The 22241-nt window shown below is 37.9% G+C and overlaps 4 protein-coding genes and 1 non-coding gene across 5 annotated transcripts; 2 read left to right on the top strand and 3 right to left on the bottom strand.

The window, feature by feature from the left end:
* Positions 1 to 2563: 2563 nt before the first annotated feature.
* ppdpfa (pancreatic progenitor cell differentiation and proliferation factor a) lies at positions 2564 to 4984 on the bottom strand. The gene is made up of 5 exons (XM_058052385.2): positions 4829 to 4984; positions 3278 to 3380; positions 3122 to 3199; positions 2978 to 3050; positions 2564 to 2908 (listed from the first exon to the last, which is right to left on the bottom strand). The coding sequence occupies exons 2-5, from the start codon at positions 3330 to 3332 to the stop codon at positions 2776 to 2778; spliced, it is 339 nt and encodes a 112-aa protein (XP_057908368.2). The 5' UTR covers positions 3333 to 3380; positions 4829 to 4984; the 3' UTR covers positions 2564 to 2775.
* Positions 4985 to 5296: 312 nt separating this feature from the next.
* On the top strand, positions 5297 to 5368 carry trnae-cuc (transfer RNA glutamic acid (anticodon CUC)). Its single transcript has one exon. It is a non-coding gene; the product is annotated as a tRNA-Glu (tRNA).
* A 712-nt stretch (positions 5369 to 6080) lies between these two features.
* LOC131104829 (tumor protein D54-like) lies at positions 6081 to 12138 on the bottom strand. Its single transcript, XM_078796516.1, has 9 exons — positions 12015 to 12138; positions 9876 to 9988; positions 9655 to 9803; positions 9367 to 9414; positions 7745 to 7846; positions 6562 to 6588; positions 6410 to 6445; positions 6281 to 6329; positions 6081 to 6208 (listed from the first exon to the last, which is right to left on the bottom strand). The coding sequence occupies exons 1-9, from the start codon at positions 12025 to 12027 to the stop codon at positions 6143 to 6145; spliced, it is 603 nt and encodes a 200-aa protein (XP_078652642.1). The 5' UTR covers positions 12028 to 12138; the 3' UTR covers positions 6081 to 6142.
* A 2373-nt stretch (positions 12139 to 14511) lies between these two features.
* On the bottom strand, positions 14512 to 17203 carry dnajc5aa (DnaJ (Hsp40) homolog, subfamily C, member 5aa). The gene is made up of 5 exons (XM_058051281.2): positions 17045 to 17203; positions 16253 to 16384; positions 15956 to 16169; positions 15691 to 15862; positions 14512 to 14863 (listed from the first exon to the last, which is right to left on the bottom strand). Exons 2-5 carry the CDS (start codon positions 16360 to 16362, stop codon positions 14760 to 14762), a joined length of 600 nt encoding a protein of 199 aa, XP_057907264.1. The 5' UTR covers positions 16363 to 16384; positions 17045 to 17203; the 3' UTR covers positions 14512 to 14759.
* Positions 17204 to 17621: 418 nt separating this feature from the next.
* LOC131104526 (glucose-induced degradation protein 8-B homolog) lies at positions 17622 to 20467 on the top strand. The gene is made up of 5 exons (XM_058051816.2): positions 17622 to 17818; positions 18127 to 18254; positions 18514 to 18710; positions 18970 to 19167; positions 19486 to 20467. The coding sequence occupies exons 2-5, from the start codon at positions 18134 to 18136 to the stop codon at positions 19657 to 19659; spliced, it is 690 nt and encodes a 229-aa protein (XP_057907799.1). The 5' UTR covers positions 17622 to 17818; positions 18127 to 18133; the 3' UTR covers positions 19660 to 20467.
* Positions 20468 to 22241: the final 1774 nt, after the last annotated feature.

The raw sequence follows: 22241 nt of genomic DNA, 5'->3' as shown, positions 1-22241 counted from the left end.
ATCACAAACATCTTGGACAAGATTAAGATTAAGATATGCCTTTATTCGTCCCTCAGTGGGGGAAAATTGCATCGCACAGCAGCAAGAGTACAGAATCAGTTAAGCAGTACAAAAATACACAATATAGAAAAATAAACAATATAAACAACCCAAGTATTAACAAAATCAACAGTTTTTCCCAGAGTTATATACAAATACAGTATGTAGATAATATGAATGAATGTGCTGGAGCCTATCCCAGCTGTCTTCAGGCGAGACGCGGGGTACACTCTGGACTGGTCTCCAGCCAATCACAGGGCACATATAGACAAACAACCATTCACACTCACATTCATACCTATGGACAATTTGGAGTCGCTAATTAACCTAGCATGTTTTTGGAATGTGGGAGGAAACCGGAGTACCCGTAGAAAATCCATGCATGCACAGGGAAAACATGGCCGAGGGTGGAATTGAACCCTGGTCTGGATTTACATTATTTCATACAAAAAATTGATTCTGTTAACGTCTGTTTTGGTTAGAGTTGGACCTGGAATAAGTTAATGATGCTAACCAAGCTTCTACTGTATAAACACATAAAATTACACAATTTTGCTCTTTGTACCATTGTTGGTACTTCTAGAATGTGCCACAGGACAAAAAAAAAAAACAAAAAAAAAAAACGAGCTGGATTCTACAAATTGAGTCAGTTTGGATACCCTTGGTTAACAATGTGGACCTTCACTGTGTCCCATGAACTTTACTCATAGAAACCCCTCCAAATATGTCACCTGTCCACGTGGACAGGGTCGCAGGACATTTTTAGAGCAGGACGTCTCTTCTGATTCGTCCCCGGAGAAAGATGGTGCAGCTTTTTCATGCCATGCATCACAACACGGAGTCACGGTGCTTTATGTACCAGACTGAAATCCGATCTCTTCCATCTGACTCAGAGCAGACTTTGCTCCGTGTGAACTTAACTGCCGGTGTACTCGCTGTCAGATGTTCTCACCGTATCTTTTCTTTGAAATGTTTGTGGATCAGCAAATACTCTTCTCTCATTTACAGTAAATAGTTGCACGCCAACAAATCATAATGGCTGTTTTTAAAGCTATAATGACATACAGTAGATGCAGTATGGACAGTATATTCTGTTGGATAATATTATATTAAAGTAACCTCCTGGATCATAAATATTTGAATAACCAATTGTAGAGAACCTGGACTTCCGACAGGCCGATTGTCGTGTATGCTCTGCAGCTTAGCATGAACTGAGGTTGAGAATTAGTCTAAATAATATTAGCAGCACGCTAGCTGCATAGCATCTGTATTTGGTAAAGAAAAAGAGGAAAACATATAATTTGTAGTCTATCTGTGCAGTGTGGGGGAAAGGTAAACGTTGAGTTAAAAGACCATTGAGCAAAGTGGGACAGACACACATTACAACAGGGGTCTCACACACATGGCCCGCGGGCCAAATGTGGCCCGCAGGACACTAGTTTGAGGCCCCCGCCTTGATATGAAAGTTTAATGCCCGCGCAAGTTTGATATGGATGCTGTATGGTATCATGTACCCAGAAAAAATTATTACTTTTGATTAATGTTCATGTTAAAGGTTAAATAACTGTTAATAGTTATCCTCCCTATCTGTGTGGAAGTGGTAAGTTTTGGGCTATTTAAGTTTAAAGGAAATAACTTGAAGGCTACCGTTTAGGTCGCTAGCTCTCTAGTTTGCGAGTTAGCATGTGTCTCAAGACTCTGCAGTTGCGCAATATGTTTTAAATAAAAAAAGTATAAATGTGATTATAGTCGTGTTTTGTCATGTCTACAGGGCTCTAATAATGCTTTGTTCATTTTAATCTGAAAAAAATCATTTGTCTACCCACCAACTATATGTGGTTTCTTAAGTTTTTTATTTGCCGTTTTATTATTATTATTATTATTATATTTATTTATTACTAATTGATAGATGTTCTTATTATTTCTTATTTTGTGCAGAAAAATAAAAATTAAGATATTTGAGAACAGTGGAATGTTTTATAGAGGCCTAAACGGTAGCCTTCAAGTTATTTCCTTTAAACTTAAATAGCCAAAAACTTACCACTTCCACACGGATAGGGAGGATAACTATTAACAGTTATTTAACCTTTAACATGAACATTAATCAAACGTAATAATTTTTTCTGGGTACATGATACCATACAGCATCCATATCAAACTTGCGCGGGCCGCGCTAACATTAAACTTTCATCAAGGCGGGGGCCTCAAACTAGTGTCCTGCGGGCCACATTTGGCTCACGGGCCACATGTTTGAGACCCCTGATCTAAACTGTGCAGTTATTGTCCATCTCTGTCGGCTTGCAAGACTTCTATTCTTCCAGTTTGTGTTCGAGTACCCATGCTGACCTATATTTATGGTAAGAGGCTAAGTTATGCAAGCATCTCGGCGAAACAATAGCATATTGCTAGTCGCACAAAGTCAAAGGGCTTACTGCTGTTTGAATAGTCGGCTGCTTGTGTTACGAAACAGCAGCTCAGCCGAGGGTTGCATGAAAGCACCGCACAAGAAATACAAAAGCAATACTGAAGATCAATCATTTTATTTCTATTTTTATTTTCAACAAATCAAGATGAAAGACATGAAAAACACTCAAGTTGTATTTGGTCGTCGTAGAAATAATCTATACAGTAAAAAATAATCTAACTATTTAGTGAAAATGCAATCTTTAATCACCACCATCATCTCCATCTGGACTCCGATGGCAAGTTGGTGGCGAAGAGGAGGGAGAGGTGCCTCTAGGAGGACGCAGGCGGTGGGGTAGAGGCCTCAAACTTTCCAATGTCGCCGTTTTCACTGAGTTGGGGCTTCAGAAGCATTTCCCTGGCGATGCAGGTCACCTGACCACTCGCCACTGTGTAGCTTCCATTTCTGCAAGCAACAAGTTTTATGTGGTTTCAATTTTTCTTTCATTTTGTTGTTGTTTTTAAACATGCTTACTTTTGGTTTTCAGCTCCGGGTTTTGCAAAGAAAAAAGAGGTCCACCAGTGACCAGAGTCTTGTCTTGGAAGTCCTGTGAAGAGCAGATGTGATATTTCCAGACCTTAGAACCACAAACGCCACCTTGTCCTTTGTCATGCATACCTGGGGGGTGTGGGATGACCTCTCCTGAGTATTCAGCACTGCTACACGAGCTGTTGCTGGAGGTAGACCCGATGCGACCTGGACAGCATATACAGACCACTTGTGTCATTTTGGTGTTCCTCAAGGAAGTTATTATTTAGAAGGCCTCTGACTCACGTCTGTAGTAATCATGGGTGGCGATGAGGGAGCCACTTGATGGAATTGCTGCCATTTTCTCCGACCTTAGGTGGAAAACCGCTCACAGATGTAAAATGCTGACCTAGAAAGGAAAACATGATCTCAGGTACAATTGGCTGGAAATACTTCCTCATCATCTAGTACAGGGGTCTCAAACACGCGGCCAAATGTGGCCCGCAGGACACGAGTATGAGGCATGAAAGTTTAATGTTAGTGCGGCCCGCGCAAGTTTGATATGGATGCTGTATGGTATCATGTACCCAGAAAAATTTATTACGTTTGATTAATGTTCATGTTAAAGGTTAAATAACTGTTAATAGTTATCCTCCTTATCGGTGTGGAAGTGGTAACTTTTTGGCTATTTAAGTTGAAAGGAAATAACTTGAAGGCTGCCGTTTAGGTCGCTAGCTCTTTAGTTTGCGAGTTAGCATGTGTCTCAAGACCCTGCAGTTGCGCAATATGTTGTAAATAAAAAGAGTATAAATGTGACTATAGTCGTGTTTTGTCATGTCTACAGGGCTCTAATAATGCTTTGTTCATTTTAATCTGAAAAAAATAATTTGTCTACCCACCAAGTTTTTATTTGCCGTTTTATTATTATTATTATTATATTTATTTATTTATTACTGATTGATTGATTTTCTTTATTCTTGATTTGTTTATTTATTTTTCATCTTATTTTGTGTAGAAAAATAAAGTAAGATATTTGAGAACAGTGGAATGTTTTATCAGAGCTTTTTTTGTAGAAAATTGGAACCAAAGCAAAGTTTTTTTTTAAAAATTGTTTTTAATAAATGCATTTATTTTTTCATTTTTTTGTTCATATGTTTTATCAGAGCTTTTCTTGTAGAAAATTTGAACCAAAGCGAAGTTTTAAAATTTTTTTTTTTTGAAAACCTGATGCGGCCCAGTCTCACCCAGACCCGAGCTCCAGTGGCCCCCAAGTAAATTGAGTTTGAGACCCCTGATCTAGTATATGTTTTGTCATGGAAGTCTATCACTTTGTGGAGTTCAGATGTGACCAAAGCATGTTTTTATTCAAAGAACAAGCATGGCAGACACTGCGGTGTCGTGCTAGTTGACTTGTGCAGAGACAGCTGCTTCTAGGAATCTGGTTTCTCACGTTCCAACTCATGTGGCAAACTAAAGCTGTGGGGCCAAAACAAATAGAGCACTTATGTTCTAACATGATTGTTCATACTGTTTTTACACCATGTGTGAAATTACAGGAACTGTTTTATGAAGAAAACATTGGCAAGAAAGCATTACTGAAAGTAATATTCAAATGAACACAGCAGCTTTCAAGCCTTAAGGACCAGATGAAGGCAGCACAGCTTAACCTCAGCTGAGCCGCAGATGGCTCTGGGGATTTCAAGGAGCTGAGTACACTTTGTACTCCAGAACAAGTATAAACAACTTGTGAATAAATGTGTCAATAAAAGTACTGAAATATTGTGCATGTAAAAGCTTTTGCCTCCAGTGTCACGTATTGTGTCTTTTTTATATTAACAAAAATAATTGATTACATACCTTTTAGGTTTAAAATTGGGAAGCAGTTGCCTCCAGGGCGGCTGGAAGGTTCGGATGGCTGCAGGAAAGGTAGAAGACTTTCGGTAGCTCTAATGGCCCATTTGTTGCGTGTCACTTGACGACTGCCGCTGTCGGACAAGCCTGCAGGCCGCTTTTAAAGCCTCAGCTGCTGAGCACGTATGCTGCTGGCATGCGGTGAGGGCGGGGCGGGGCGGGGCGGGGCGGGGCGGGGCGGAACACTCGGGGACACGAAACGTGCAGGATTGCCTGGAACGTGGTGACGATGTAGCATGAAAGAAGAGGCATTTTGTAACCAAGCGATGGATGAAGCCTCCTCGATGGTAGAGAAATCACATTAGAATAATATTTAAGTAACGTTTTAAATGTTTTTGTAACAATTGTAAGCGTTTGCAAATTGTAAATAGTGTGCTAGGTTTATTTAAGGTTATACCAGCTAAGGAACACATGTCCCTGGTGGTCTAGTGGTTAGGATTCGGCGCTCTCACCGCCGCGGCCCGGGTTCGATTCCCGGTCAGGGAACGTACTTTTGATTGGCTATATTAATATATAGCGGTGACTGCATAATTTATATTTTTATCATCGTTTCTTGTTAATGAAAGGAATAAAACATGTATTATGTGATAAATCGTAAACGCATTTACAGTGTAAAGTACTTAATAAGTCTTGATGAATTTGTTGCTTCAACCATCTCCGTTTTTGGTGATTTGGGATTGAAAAAAGAAAAGAGAGAAGGGTAAATAAAAAGGGTGTCAGTGTATGTATATTTTTTTCTAGCCTAGACAGTCTGTGGAAATGATCCTTTGAGCTAAATGTCCACAATGATGCTTCACTGTGGACATTTTGCTAAAAGGTGTTAGCAGTGTTAGCAACATGCTAGCAGAGTGTTAGCATGTTAGCCTACATCTCACTGCTTCTTAAACAACGTTTAATTAGCACATGTACATGTTTAAGTATGCCAATGCTTTAATTGGATTGAATTGGTTTGCATCTTTACAAATGTCAATCAAAAGGAACATTTTAATTCACTTCATTTTACCCGCATACTGTAACTATTATACTTCAACTGAAAAATCCTTAAGTACTTAGGAATGTTATATTTTGCTAATATCACAAACAATCCCTACTACAAAATAATTATTTCTTAGAATGAATTTAACATCATGTACAAATCCTTGCATAGTAGTATTCTGGTAATGTAGCTCATATTTTACGTTTCACATACAAACCAAAGAGCATTACAATACTGTTTTATGATTATTATGAAAAACAGAGGATAAATAAAACAGTCATGTCTCATGCGTTGTGATGTGCAGCTTTTCTTTCAAAGCCACATGTTTCTCCATTATTTGTCATCTTGTCCTGCGGGATTCATACAGTATGTGATTAATATTGATACAAGTACAATAATATAATAATACTACATGAACTCACCTTCATGCTGCCAACCATTTCTTCAAAAGACTTGAATGTAGAAGAGTGTCTAGGAAGACCGGATATTTTGTGTGATTTACTTTACCACCACACTGCTGTGTAATCATTAGGGGGGGGGGGGGCATTTACCTCATAGATGGCACACTCATGGTGTGGCTCAGGGTGCTTCCATTATAAAAAAAAATGATGCAAATGTAGTATTAAAGATGTCTATACTTAAAGCATTAGAATTTGGATAATAATAATAATAATAATGCTTTAATAATAATAACAAAGCTTACCGTGGTGGGCTTGGAAGGGGGAGTGCTCTGTTGTGTTTGCAGCGTGAAAAACAAAAACAAAAACAGACGCAGAAATGAAGTCACACTAAGTTTCTATATGACAACAACAGGCTTATCTGCCATGTTGAGATGTACTAGCGTGATTGGATTACGGCCTCTTATTGGCTTATACAACCTCATGGCAGATGGACGCCTTCATGTTTTGCATTAAATATACTAATGAGGTAATTGTTTTTATTCCTGGTGAAGTATCATGTTATTTTCAGTATGCTAATTATCTACATCACTCTCTTAGTTTATTATGTGTCCTTATCATGTAGTGTATTGTGTTTTTGTACAGTGATGGTGTGTATGATTGTGACATCTGCAAACTCCACACAGAGATGGCCGAGAATGGAATTGAACTCGGGTCTCCTAGCTGTGAGATCTGCGTGCTAACCACTCGTTCGCCGTGCAGCCAAGAGTTGGATTAAGTGGGTTAAATCCATACTGGAAGCCCAAATACCGACTGCACCGCCCGCCACTTGCTGCTATTAGCATTTGAGTCGTGTGTGGTTGTGTATTGTTGAAGAGTCGCTTTAGCAAGTTAGCGAGTTGGAAGGAAATTGTAATTGTATAATTGTCTTTTTTGGGGATCATTAATAGGCCTGCTTTTGCTATCCTTTTGATGGGTATAAGAAGGCGGTGGGGGCATCTTATATTACTGTAACACTAGTCATTTTAATAGTAGTAGAATATTTGAATCACACTTTAAACGGTGTTATTATGAGCAATGGGGTTTATGCTTTTTCCACTTTTCTGACCTATAAATGTAGTTAGAATGTTGTATTCTTATGTTAAACAATGAGGTTTTTATAAGGGGCTGCTCAATCGCCCACAAATTGGTATCGATATGAAAAATATATGTGTATGTATATATATTTTATACAAATAACGTCATTCCAAATTGAAAGTATAACATTAAATAAAATATCCCTTGACTTGAAGCTCTAGAGCTGTTCTTTAAGATGCAGTGTCGTTTCGGCACAAGGAGTGGCTTGGTCTGACTGTTGGCCCCCCTCCCTGCCAGTCCGTCTGCCTGGATCACTTTGCCAAAATCCACCATGCATACCCAGTCATCATCGTCATATTGCGCTGAGAGAGTTTAAGAGTTACAACATTGAGGGGGCTCAGCAATAATCACCTCATCTCTGCCAGCCTCCTGGTGAGGACCACACCCATACTGGACAATGCAGAAGATGTCACATAGCCTGCATGGGAGAGACCTTCCTTGGTTCTCGTGTATCTGCACGTAGAAGGAAGCGACGGGGAATAAGAACTCAATACTTGAGCAGAAACAGAAGGCGTGTACATACGCTGCATGCCGGAGCTTGTGCTAATACAGCTAACTGTATATACAGCTAAATAATATAATATAGTCAATAAATAGTCAATAAATAGTCAATAAATAGTCAATAGTCAATAAATAGTCAATAAATAGTCAATAAATAGTCAATAGTCAATAAATAGTCAATAAATAGTCAATAAATAGTCAATAAATAGTCAATAAATAGTCAATAGTCAATAAATAGTCAATAAATAGTCAATAGTCAATAAATAGTCAATAAATAATCAATAAATAGTCAATAAATAGTCAATAAATAGTCAATAGTCAATAAATAGTCAATAAATAATCAATAAATAGTCAATAAATAGTCAATAGTCAATAAATAGTCAATAAATAGTCAATAGTCAATAAATAGTCAATAAATAATCAATAAATAGTCAATAAATAGTCAATAAATAGTCAATAAATAGTCAATAAATAATCAATAAATAGTCAATAAATATTCAATAAATAGTCAATAAATAGTCAATGAATAGCCAATAAATAGTCAATAAATAGTCAATAAATAATCAATAAATAGTCAATAAATAGTCAATAAATAGTCAATAAATAGTCAATAAATAATCAATAAATAGTCAATAAATGTCAATAAGTAGTCAATAAATAGTCAATAAATAGTCAATAAATAATCAATAAATAGTCAATAAATAGTCAATAAATAGTTAATAAATAGTCAATAAATAATCAATAAATAGTCAATAAATAGTCAATAAATGTCAATAAGTAGTCAATAAATAGTCAATAAATAGTCAATAAATAGTCAATAAATAGTCAATAAGTAGTCAATAAATAGTCAATAAATAGTCAATAAATAGTCAATAAATAATCAATAAATAGTCAATAAATAGTCAATAAATAATCAATAAATAGTCAATAAATAGTCAATAAATAGTCAATAAATAGCGTCCATATAATTGCTCTTCGCAAATGACAACTGTGAATTTAATTTGCAAACATAATATTTGTGTTGTGTTGACGTTTGTTTACAATTCCTTACAGTTATATCAAACGGTTGAATAAAAAGGTTTACAATCACGTATATGATGCCTTTACTTGCTCAATTTCTAAAATAAAACAATATTTGTACAACTTGTAATATGTCAAATAAAACAATACAGTTCGCCTTACTTCACAGAATACTACCAAATGTATCATGAATGCCTGCAACTGCTGGAAAGAAAAGGACTCAATACTTGAGCAGAAACAGAAGGCGTGCCCATACGAGCTTGTGCTAATACAGCTAACTGCTCTTTAACTAATTCAGGCCGTAACGCTATTAACAGCACCGATCCGTTTGTCCTCAGTAAATCCTATCACTTGTTCCCAGGAGGGGAACCTCAGTCCATAGATACAAAAGAACAAGAAGAGAATCCCATGTCAGTGTGCATGTTATGTCATCAAGTAGAAGAAGCACTCACGCGTTGGAGTTGCTGATGTCATCCAAGGTTGCGGAGGCTGTGAGATATCTGGAAAGAGACAAACCTGTTGACACATGCTGTGAATCAGACTTCTAACTGATTAGAGGGTTTTTCTCCGGTTATGTAATCACAACACGCCATTACACGACAAAGTGTGTGGTGGACACGCGTGTGACTAGCGTGTTGACAAAGTCACGGCACAGGTGGAGGATTTAACATTACAACATCATCATACACATCAGAAAAATAGAAAGCTGCATCCAAACTCATGTACTGAGGAGCACTCACGGGGATGAGGTCTGAACTTCTTGCCAGCCTTTGGACAGGTTCTGTTTGAGGCTGCTGAGAGGACCCATGCCCAGCTGTCTCCTGATGTCTGCAGCGTATTTCTCTTTGGCCAACACTAACTGCCTCATTGTCTGGATTTCCTCCTCCATCTCAGGCAAAACACAACATCATTCATACGGTGGAGGACAGTACCTGTTGGTGACGCTAAATAGCAGCCTCACCTTGGCCAGTTCAAACTTCAGATTGTCTTTGTCCTCTTCTGTTAGATCCGTGGGGGGGCATCCATTCCCTGGCCTGCTGGTGGAGAACCTAATGGATGAAGTCCCACCAAGACCTGCACAACAACAATAGATGGATAGATGGATGGATGGATGGATGGATGGATGGATAGATGGATGGATGGATAGATGATAGATGGATAGATGGATAGATGGATAGATGGATAGATGGATAGATGGATAGATGGATAGATGGATGGATGGATAGATGATAGATGGATAGATGGATAGATGGATAGATGGATAGATGGATAGATGGATAGATGGATAGATGGATAGATGGATAGATGGATAGATGGATAGATGGATAGATGGATAGATGGATAGATGGATAGATGGATAGATGGATAGATGGATGGATGGATAGATGATAGATGGATAGATGGATAGATGGATAGATGGATAGATGGATAAATGGATAGATGGATAGATGGATAGATGGATAGATGGATAGATGGATGGATGGATGGATGGATGGATGGATGGATGGATAGATGGATGGATGGATAGATGATAGATGGATAGATGGATAGAGATGATAGATGATAGATGATAGATGATAGATGATAGATGGATAGATGGATAGATGGATAGATAGATAGATAGATAGATAGATGGATGGATGGATAGATACTAGATACTAGATACTAGATACTAGATACTAGATACTAGATACTAGATACTAGATACTAGATACTAGATACTAGATACTAGATACTAGATACTATATACTAGATACTAGATACTAGATACTAGATACTAGATACTAGATACTAGATACTAGAAACTAGATACTAGATACTAGATACTCGATACTAGATACTAGATACTAGATACTAGATACTAGATACTAGATACTAGATACTAGATGATAGATGGATAGATGGATAGATGGATAGATAGATAGATAGATAGATAGATGGATGGATGGATAGATAATAGATACTAGATACTAGATACTAGATACTAGATACTAGATACTAGATACTAGATACTAGATACTAGATACTAGATACTAGATACTAGATACTCGATACTAGATACTAGATACTAGATACTATATACTAGATACTAGATACTAGATACTAGATACTAGATACTAGAAACTAGATACTAGATACTAGATACTCGATACTAGATACTAGATACTAGATACTAGATACTAGATACTAGATACTAGATACTAGATACTAGATACTAGATATTAGATACTAGATACTAGAATAGATACTAGATACTAGATACTAGATACTAGATACTAGATACTAGATACTAGAAACTAGATACTAGATACTAGATACTCGATACTAGATACTAGATACTCGATACTAGATACTAGATACTAGATACTAGATACTAGATACTAGATACTAGATACTAGATACTAGATATTAGATACTAGATACTAGAATAGATACTAGATACTAGATACTAGATACTAGATACTAGATACTAGATACTAGATACTAGATACTAGATACTAGATACTAGATACTAGATACTAGATACTAGATACTAGATACTAGATATTAGATACTAGATACTAGAATAGATACTAGATACTAGATACTAGATACTAGATACTAGAAACTAGATACTAGATACTAGATACTCGATACTAGATACTAGATACTCGATACTAGATACTAGATACTAGATACTAGATACTAGATACTAGATACTAGATACTAGATATTAGATACTAGATACTAGAATAGATACTAGATACTAGATACTAGATACTAGATACTAGATACTAGATACTAGATACTAGATACTAGATACTAGATACTAGATACTAGATACTAGATACTAGAAACTAGATACTAGATACTAGATACTCGATACTAGATACTAGATACTCGATACTAGATACTAGATACTAGATACTAGATACTAGATAGATAGATAGATAAATAGATAGATAAGGGACTGTCCGTGGTGCTGAACTCCCCGCTAGTCGAAGCTAATGCTAATGCTACCTGTTACACATAACACATTACACAATAAAAATACTAAGACTCAAGTTAGAATTAGAAGTTAGACGACTATGACGAAAATGAAGGAGTTTGATGTTCTTACCGGGTCGGTTCATGGCTGTTCACCAAGCGGGGTTTGGACGAGGCTGGTCTGTGTTGCTTATTTCCATTCAATCAGCTCAGCGTGGAGGAGCAGGAGAGGCACAAACACACACACGTGATCCTGTGTGTGTGTGTGTGTGTGTGTGCGCGCATGTAATTAATGGCTATTAATGGCAACACACACACACAAGCACACGATATAACATCACATGGCTCTTCACATCATATTGGACCTAACAAAAAAGTCAACAAATAGTCAATAAATAGTCAATAAATAGTCAATAAATAGTCAATAAATAGTCAATAAATAGTCAATAAATAGTCAATAAATAGTCAAGAAATAGTCAAGAAATAGTCAATAAAAATCAATATAATAGTCAATAAATAGTCAATAAAAATCAATATTATAGTCAATAAATAGTCAATAAAAATCAATATAATAGTCAATAAATAGTCAATAAATAGTCAATAAATAGTCAATAAATTGTCAATAAATTGTCAATAAATTGTCAATAAAAATCAATAAATAGTCAATAAATAGTCAATAAATAGTCAATAAATAGTCAATAAATAGTCAATAAATAGTCAATAAATAGTCAATAAATAGTCAATAAATAGCGTCCAATAATTAATTTGCAAACATATGAGAAATACTTGTGTTGTGTCGACAACAATTTGTTTACAGTTCCTTACAGTTAAAAGCTCAAACGGTTGAATAAAAAGGTTTACAATCACGTATATGATGCCTTTACTTGCTCAATTTCTAAAATAAAACAATATTTGTACAACTTGTAATATGTCAAATAAAACAATACAGTTCGCCTTACTTCACAGAATACTACCAAATGTATCATGAATGCCTACAACAGCTGGAAAAAAAAGGACTTATGTCTCCATCTGCTGGCAATGGGAGAGTTCCTTAAATTACCTTCACATCCCTGCTAGGGCTGCACTTATTGCTTCAGCTAAAAAGTTTTTTTTACAGTACTTAATATTTGCATATCCTTAGTAGTCCTCTGCACTATTTAAGCTTAGCTATATAACCTATAATAATGCTGATATAGCCTTGGCTGGGTTTTGAATCAAATGTAGTTATTGGCATGATGAATATGAAATAATTGAATATGACAAAATGTTTGTAACATTTATTCACCAACAGCAAATTAGATCATGTTTTCTTCCAGACACACAATTACCATGCTACAACAAAAATGTTTCTATACTTTATATAGGCCGAGTGTATGTACAACCAACCTGAACCCATTAAACCTTTGCTTGCACAATTTAATGGTTACAATACAACACTGCACCAGTTAAAATGATTTTTTTTCTCCATCATTTGAAAACATGACAATGTATGACATAAAAGAAAATTTCATTAATGCATCATATAACCAATTCACTATAGTTGCACTCAATACTATGTTCTTTTCCTGATCGTTGATCCATTGTAGTTTTTTTTTTTTCCTTTTCAACACACAGTGCATTCAACTTCAAACATGTACAGTAGCATTTTCAGTATCTGAATGAAAAAGCCATGACAGGTACACCTATGATTCATCAAGGGTTTTTACGGGAAACGTCATACGAGGGCCACAGAGGTCAACATCCATACTGTTAATAGCAGAGGGTGGCTCGTCGCGCAGCTCACCGCATGTAAACCGTTGCAACACATGATTAGCAGTGATCACTCCGACAAAGTGACTAATTTAACAAACTATGGGGATTTGCAAAACATGTGGCAATATACGCAAATCCATATATGGAAAATTATATTCTGTCCTATCACTTACGATGTTCCGTATGAGATGTACGGATTCAAACAAGTCCACAATGATCACAGTCGGCACGCTTCCAAACACATGGACTCCAAAAACAAGATGAAAATTCTCATTAATTTTGCAGTCATCTTAATTTCCCAGTGTCATTTTTCTACATACCACATTAATTTTGCAGTGTATCCTGGACCAAAAACCTGACTTTTGTACGTCGTAAAGCGATTTGTGTGTTGATATGACAACATTTTACTCAAGGGTAGATGAAACTGCCATACATTAGATAAAATAATCCCGTGTTAAAATGACACAGACTGCAAGGATGGAAAAAAAAAACAAAGCCGCAGCAGAGGCGCCAACATCCAAAAGTAATTAACACAGCCGCAGCAGTTGGTGATAAGACGGGTGTGCCGCAACGGCGTTGTGACTGGTGTGAAAAAAAAAAACACAGAAGACAAACACTACTGCAAGGGGCGTCCTTTTGACTTAAACGCCAGTGTGTGATGGCGCTGACGGCCTCGTTGAGCCACAGCCCGATGCTCTCTTAGCATATCTTATGAGAACTGCGCTCGAGTGGACATATTGCACATATTTATGTAGCAATGTGATGGAACTTTGCAGAGTAAAAATGCTGCAAACGAGGAAGGAGAACATGGCAATGTGTGTTACGAATGGTGCATGCTACACAATGATGTAGGAGAGCGGAGACTGGGGTCTTTAGGGTAAAGGTAAAGAAACAGAAACAAAAACGTAAAGAATAATTTCTCATTTCTTGTCATATTCTGGGGAAATAAATAGACGGGGTGAACCAGGAAAGGGGTGCAAGGGATGAGTAGGTCCTTTCATGGGCCATGCGGACTAGTCCCTCTCCTCTGCATGGCCTTCCTTGTGAAAGATGGATTCTTTCATGTCACTGAGGTGGCACAGGGGAGCAGGCAGGACCAAGGCAAGGGCGGACGGGTGTGGCCCGGTTAGTTGAAGCCGGTGTCGGTGTGGTAGGAGTAGTGGCCGTCTGATGTCAGCTGGGTGGTCTCTGTCGCTGTTGGCTGCATCATTATGGGGTCACCTCCGGCCTCTGTAGAGCAAACGGGAAGACGCCGCTCAGTATTTACTAGGTCTCAGCCTCTTAATCGTACAGGCAATTGACACTGATGCTAACATTTATCTTTCGCTAATAAAATGTGCAAATATAAAATAAATAATAAAATAAAATAAAATAAAATAAAACAAAATAAAATAAAATAAAATAAAATAAAAAATAATAAAATAAAATAAAATAAAATAAAATAAAATAAAATAAAATAAAATAAAATAAAATAAAATAAAATAAAATAAAATAAAATAAAATAAAATAAAATAAATAAATCCTATCTCAGCTGTCTTAGGGCGAGAGGCGGGGTACACCCTGGACTGGTCGCCAGCCAATCACAGGGCACATATAGACAAACAACCATTCACACTAACATTCATACCTATATAATTTAAAAAATGCAATTAGCCAATTAAAGCCATTGCAGATTAGATGTTTACATAAGTAAATTGTACTTTCCGCACTATAATCTATCGCCGTTAGATTGGCAGTATGAAGAACTCATATAGAATTCATATAGACTTTGCATGATTATTTTATTTCCCATCGGTAGATTGCCCTTTTGCACTTATATCTATCATATTTTTGATTCACGGTATATTCAAATTGTGTCTGAGAAAGAAAAAAAAAATTGTGTCTGAATCTTATATCTATGCAACAAGTTTTTGGAACTATATTTAAGCCATCAAGCTTGCATTTCATATTTTTTTTTTAAATTGAAAATATATACAAATGTAATAGGTCAATGTATCGGTTATTATTGAAATCAGCCACTAGTGTTGTCCCAGACGGACAAATGCAGATCCTCTCACCTCTCTCATCAGATTGCAGCTGAGCCTCCAGATCCTCGGGGGACACGTAAAAGTCCTGTTCTTGGCCCTCGCGAGGCCGAGGTTTACATCTTCCACAGCAGCAGTTGCAGCAGCAGCATAGGCAGCAACAAAAGTAGCAGCCTGTCGCCAGGCCGCAGAATACAAAAAGTGCCTGCAAGGTAGTGCATCATTGAGGTTTTAATGGCAGACAGAGAAAAAAAAAAAAAAAAAAAAGAAGCAGAAAATCACTTCAATGCAATCATACCTTTGCCCACCAGCTCGAGAGGACAAAATAAGTGTTGACATTCTCCTCTCCAAACTGCTCTGCCACATAAAGTCCCAGCGAGCCATATTTATCATAAATATTGCGCTTTGTCGGGTCGTTAAGGATAGCATGGGCGTTGTTTATCTCCTTGAACTTATCTGCTGCTTCTGGATTGTCGGGATTCTTGTCAGGGTGAAACTTCAGTGCCAGTTTCCTGTATGGAATTATATCAACACTTACACAAACGCCACTACAACCTTATGCGGTATACGTCACGCAATGACGGGTGGCCCGCACCTGTAGGACCGCTTGATGTCATCATTCGTGGCCATCTTTTCCACTCCCAATACATGGTAGAGAGACTCACCCGCAGTGGACAGAGAGCGCTGCCTCTGCTGCTCAGCCATGATGCCTCACACGTCCACAAGGCTGGACATATAAACAACACAATCCGTATGTTAACAATTCTATACATCTTGGGGAGAAAAAAAAAAAGATTAAATGATGCTGACTCCGGGGCAACAGCTGGCCCGGTGCTGCTTGGCCGAGCTCTGCAGTCAAAGGGGGGCAAGTCCCGGATTTATGACAGGAGCCTGCAGTGTATTTCTCATACACTACTATAGTAGCTTTGCATTGTAACACTATCATAATAATAATAATTGCAAGGTATACTTTGTGGTATATACTATACTATACCAAATATGCTTGAAAAGAGCACGTATTAAGATTTAATACTGTCGAGGTTTCAAACGGGTGTCATATTGAAACGGATAAAGCCAGGTTTGGGAAGATGGTCAACAAAAAAAAAAAAAAAACGGCAGATGTATCTTGGTTAGAATCCCGTTCAACATAAATGTCAACACGACGGATTAGAGGCCGTGAAAACGTTGCAAGGAGCATAATCTCCGCACATCATCATCATCAGCAGCAGCAGTAGTACTGCCATGGCGCGCAGCATCCATGTTGGTTCGCCTCCTGGCCTGCTCTGGATGCGAGGCAGGCCCGGTCGTCGGCAACCCTTTTTGAAGGGCAACCGCCATCGCGTTCAGGCGAATTAGACCCCGACGACAGGGAAGGGGACTGACTTACCTTTCACACGGCTCGGATATGATGAGAAGGGAACGATGAACCGGTAGCAAGAAAGGAGAGTGTGGCGTGACTATGGCTGCATCTCTCCGCGGACCCTCTGTGGGCGCCCACCAACCATGGACAGCTGCAGCAGTACGTTGGCCCCGCCCCCTTTGCTCACGCAACGTGCGCGTTCATGAAGAGCAGAAGGAGGAGAGGATGCGGGAAGAGTCCGGGCGCGCGCCTAAAGATAGACGTGACTTTAAATGCATTAGTTAATATATTAATATATTTTAAACACATGTAACTACTATTTAACAAAGCCATTACTATTTATTTAGCATAGACAAATATAGGTAATAGTAATTTTATTTAAAAAATTATATAAAAAATGTAATTAAAAAACAGTTATTGAATCAACTTTTTTTCACACAAAAAATAGTGTATACTTGCAAAACTTTATTTTAATATTATATTAAATTGTAAAATAAATTAATAACCACTAGACTTTTTTTTTAAAAAAACTTTATTTTAAAACACACTTTGCCCTATTGCGCCTCGGCAACGGTGACGTCATCATTTCCACCAATGGTTGAGCTCGTAGGAATGACGTTGCTATCGCGAGGATATCACGTTAGCTTGGCTTGTTAGCCAGCCGCGAAAAATCCTCATTGGGAACCTGTAGTTTCCAGTTTTAATGTCTCTTTGAGAACCAAGTGGACTTCTTGTCACAATTTTATATTATCTTCACGTCTGCGAGGAAGGAAAATAAACACTGGACCTTGCGTTTGGACGGTGAGTTAGCCGCTAACAGTCGGCTAACTAGCCGCGGCTCTTGCCTGGGAGGAGGAAATGGATTTGTTTTGGGTTGAGCCGCTGCATGTTCAAATTGATTTAGCGCTAGAAATCGTCAAATTACGGCGCTATGGAATATTACTCTCGTTATAATTGTACACACCTGATAGTTAGCACCACGCTATTAATTTTTATGCTTAATACCTGTTAATACATGTTTGTACCTCAACTGTTGCTGTAGGTACTTCAAGCAACCAAACCGTGTCAGTCTTGCGCACGCATCAGCTGAAATATGTTTCTCTCAGCAGGCTTCCAATGATGAGTTATGCTGAAAAGCCTGAAGACATAACAAAGGACGAGTGGATGGACAAATTAAACAACGTGCACATTCAGAGGGCAGACATGAATCGCCTCATTATGAACTACCTGGTAACAGGTGAGTACCCTCACCTTGAAGGTGTGGCGTTGAACAGAGGCGAGCCTAAATAACGCATGCTTTATTAACTTGTGTGGCGACTCCAAATTGTCCATAGGTATGAATGTGAGTGTGAATGGTTGTTTGTCTATATGTGCCCTGTGATTGGCTGGCCACCAGTCCAGTGTGTAACCCGCCTATGGCCTGAAGACAGATAGGATAGGCTCCAGCACCCCCTCGACCCTCGTGAGGATAAACTCATGCGTTGTTATGTTTCTAGAGGGATTCAAAGAGGCAGCAGAAAAGTTCCGTATGGAGTCTGGTATCGAGCCAAGTGTGGACTTGGACTCTCTGGATGAAAGGATAAAGATTCGAGAGATGATCCTGAAGGGACAGATCCAGGAAGCTATTGCACTCATTAACAGCCTACACCCGGAGCTGCTGGACACCAACCGATACTTGTATTTTCATCTGCAGGTACGGTTGCACACGACAATACAACATAGTTATGTTTTTACCGTGCGTCTGAAGACTTGACAAACAGAAAAAAATGGAAGCTGTCCTCAAGAACACTGCTTCATAATTGGAATAATAATGACTGGAGGACTTTTCCTTGTAAAAATACAACTTAATGATCATAACATAACCTCATCCTTATAACGTGACAGATTTAAGTAAATAAATAACAATGGACATCAATGCTTAACAACAATTTGTCGATGTGCTTTTTTTACAGCAGCAACATTTGATTGAGCTAATCCGGCTAAGGGAGACTGAGTCAGCCTTGGAATTTGCCCAGACACAGCTAGCCGAGCAAGGGGAGGAGAGTCGGGAGTGTCTCACAGAGATGGAGAGAACGCTTGCCCTCTTGGCCTTTGACAATCCCGAAGAGTCGCCCTTTGGAGACCTGCTCAACATGATGCAGCGGCAAAAGGTAGTCTGAAAATATGAAAATGATGTACCCGTCATTGCACTTAGTATTGATCAAGAAAACATACACAGTAGGCTTTTAAGCTGTTGTTTAGCTTAATGCTTTTTTCTTATTCAGTTCAATTTATTTTTCTCCCTTGGGAGAAATTTGGTTTAGAGGCAGCGTACGGCTGCATACAACCAACAGAGACATACAGTACATGACAGACACAGTAAAACCATATTAACAAGCATAAACAAGCGCATAAAAGACACCAGTACCATAGTGAGATGTGTGTGTGTGTGCGTGTGTGCGTCAAGGCCTGTCTTGCTTGATGCGCAGGTGTGGAGTGAGGTGAACCAAGCTGTGCTGGACCACGAAAACAGAGAGTCCACCCCCAAACTGGCTAAACTCCTCAAGTTGCTGCTGTGGGCACAGAACGAGCTGGACCAGAAGAAGGTGAAATATCCTAAAATGACTGATCTGAGTACGGGAACCATTGAGGATCCCAAGTGAACATACTAACAAGGACGGAGTTTATATAATAAGAGTGTGTGACAACCTACTGGTTAGTGGGTTAAACCAGGACTCTCTATTTATCTTGGTTAGAGTTTGTCATGACTGTTGCACGCAAACAGTGCCATGTATGTTGCCATGGAGACATTTTGTGAAGCGTTACTATATGTTCATAACAGTATTACCTTTTATTATTTTATGTATAGCAATACAGTTACTGATGTATTTTATTCATGTTGAATAAAAACATTGTACTCCCACCACCCCAAAAAAAAAAAAAAAAAAATCTATGCTTCCTGTCCTTGTCTACATCTGGTCTCCACGGTAACATCTGTGATGCTGCTTTTGTGCAACCCAGTCACAACTACAGTCAGCCCTGATAACCAAACCGACTTAAACCTCCACTTAGGACACGTGCAACAGAATATGATTTCTAAATAAATGCTATATTTCTTTTGTTTGGCATGAAGGTGAGATGAAATTTCACTTAGTGCAGCGACTGTAAATCATTGTATTTTGCAAAGTAACATTTAAATACCCCTTCTGGGTACTAGGGGAATTGTTAAGTCAACAAATACAAATTTTGTATATTTTGGTTTGTTGAAGGCCTTGAGTGTGTAGTGTTTATTGCAACAGTCGTCCGTATTGACCGACATTGGTTTGCTGGAAAGCAAGTTGATGTTACGAAAGTGACACTGTGAGTACAAATGTTAAGTATTTAAATGGGTAAACTTTTTTTTTTTTTTTTGAAACCAAATACATTTTTAGACTGAGATCCTTTTGTGTGAAAATGTGTGAAATGAAGTACTGTGCAAAAGTTTAGGGAATATACGGTAAAGATTGTTTTATCAATTTCCAAAATGCAAATGAAGTGAACAAAAGAAATATTTTAATCACATCAATATTTGGCGTCACTACCCTTTTCCCTCAAACCAACATAAATGCTTATAGGTACACTCACAACAAGTCAGGATTTTTGTAGGATTATAGTTAAGTGTGTGAACAATATCACATGTCGGTTGAGGAGCAGCCAAACTTTGATACCAAAGGAGAGGTTATATGCAATGGCACAGCACCAAAACACAAGCTAGTTATACCGCATCAACAAGGTTTCGTCAAAATGTGCAAACCTGCAATGTTTAGAATCGTAGATTCAGAGGTCGGCCAATAAAAGCCCATACATAAAATACAAACATCAAGCTTATTACCCTTTAAAAATCGTAAGATGCCCAGTAGTACCATCAGCTCAGAAGTGGAAGAAACCAATGTCACTCAGGTACACCATCTACTGTTCAGAGAGGCCTGGACAGACGTGGTCTTCATGGACGAGTTGCAGCCAATAAGCAATTCCTCTGTCATGGAAACAAGACCAAGCGAATAAACTATGGATGTAAACATGGGAAGCGTTGTGCACAAAAATGGCAAAAGGTGCTCTGGACCGATGACTCAAAATGATTAAAGTATTTGGCTGGAGCAGAAGGGCTGCGGAGTGAAGCACGAATGAATGTCTTCATGGAGGTTCTTTGTAAGTTTGGGGCTGTAATTGTGCAAATGGAGCTGATGATTTGGTTAAGGGTTAAGGGTGTCCTCAATGCTGAGTAATACAGGCAGATACTTCGCCATCATGCAAAACCATCTGGGAAGTATATGATTGGCTGCAAATGTATTTGGACAAGGAAGGACAACAACCACAAACATAAAGCCATGGTCATAAAGAACTATCTTCAGCGTAAAGAACAAGTCCTGGAAGTGATGACATCCATTTTTGAAATCATTCTTGCTTTACAGAATTATTTTCTAACCTAAAACGTTTGCACAGTACTGTGTATGTATGTGTATATATACATATATATATATTGGGGTGGTGCAACAATACACAAAATTCATTTGTGTTGCACTTTGATACTTTTTCGATACAAAAAAGAAATATTTCCTTTTATTGAAATTGCAAAAAAAAAAAAATTCACCTTAAAAGTACAGTTCTACCGCACAGACTTATAACACATCATATTTTAAGCACTATGTAATAAGAATATAAAAATAAATGTATCTGATGGAGGTGGTTGTGGTGCATTCTTAGCAGGTGAGAAAATATTCAAAAAGAAAAAAACATATTACAAAGACAAATAAGTTAATTAAAAAATTGATGCTGCATTTTCTACAGCATTATCTACATCAGGGGTGGGCAAATACTTTCACTTGTGGGCCGCATTGAGGAAACAAAATTGTCCGGGGGGGCCAGAACATATATATATATATATATATATATATATATAACTCACACACTATTTAATACTTATAATTTTCCTTGAATTTTTTTTTGTCTAATTTTATCTGTAAGTGTTATATACTATCAGCTGTATGTTTTCATGTCCCTTTTTTTCAGGAGCACTTTAAACATCACACCACATCTAACTACGTCATTTAATTTGACAGTTTTGTTGTTTTTTTTTTTACTAAATAAGACTTGCAAGTCATGTTGCCAGTTTGTATGTTAAAAGTTGAAATACTTAGAAAGCAACTGGCGGGCCGGATTCAAACGCTTGGTGGGCCGCATGTGGCCCCCGGGCCGTAGTTTGCCC

Source organism: Doryrhamphus excisus, linkage group LG15, assembly GCF_037039965.1.
Source record: "Doryrhamphus excisus strain RoL-2023G ecotype Guam linkage group LG15, RoL_Dexc_Guam_v1.1, whole genome shotgun sequence".
Lineage (NCBI taxonomy): Eukaryota > Metazoa > Chordata > Actinopteri > Syngnathiformes > Syngnathidae > Doryrhamphus > Doryrhamphus excisus.
Note: the sequence above shows the minus strand (reverse complement) of the source record. Positions and strands in the feature narration are given on the sequence as shown.

Coding starts and splice junctions, on each gene's coding strand:
- ppdpfa (XM_058052385.2), bottom strand. CDS start 3,332: ATGGCAGCAATTCCATCAAGTGGCTCCCTCATCGCCACCCATGATTAC. Junction 3,051..3,121: donor GGTCATCCCACACCCCCCAG/GTATGCATGACA, acceptor TGCTCTTCACAG/GACTTCCAAGACAAGACTCT. Junction 2,909..2,977: donor CCCGGAGCTGAAAACCAAAA/GTAAGCATGTTT, acceptor TGTTGCTTGCAG/AAATGGAAGCTACACAGTGG.
- LOC131104829 (XM_078796516.1), bottom strand. Junction 9,415..9,654: donor GAAGTTCAGACCTCATCCCC/GTGAGTGCTCCT, acceptor GTCTCTTTCCAG/ATATCTCACAGCCTCCGCAA. Junction 6,446..6,561: donor CCCCTTCCAAGCCCACCACG/GTAAGCTTTGTT, acceptor TTATAATGGAAG/CACCCTGAGCCACACCATGA.
- dnajc5aa (XM_058051281.2), bottom strand. CDS start 16,362: ATGGCTGAGCAGCAGAGGCAGCGCTCTCTGTCCACTGCGGGTGAGTCT. Junction 15,863..15,955: donor TCTCGAGCTGGTGGGCAAAG/GTATGATTGCAT, acceptor ACTACCTTGCAG/GCACTTTTTGTATTCTGCGG. Junction 14,864..15,690: donor GCTGCAATCTGATGAGAGAG/GTGAGAGGATCT, acceptor TTTGCTCTACAG/AGGCCGGAGGTGACCCCATA.
- LOC131104526 (XM_058051816.2), top strand. CDS start 18,134: ATGATGAGTTATGCTGAAAAGCCTGAAGACATAACAAAGGACGAGTGG. Junction 18,711..18,969: donor ACTTGTATTTTCATCTGCAG/GTACGGTTGCAC, acceptor CTTTTTTTACAG/CAGCAACATTTGATTGAGCT. Junction 19,168..19,485: donor ACATGATGCAGCGGCAAAAG/GTAGTCTGAAAA, acceptor CTTGATGCGCAG/GTGTGGAGTGAGGTGAACCA.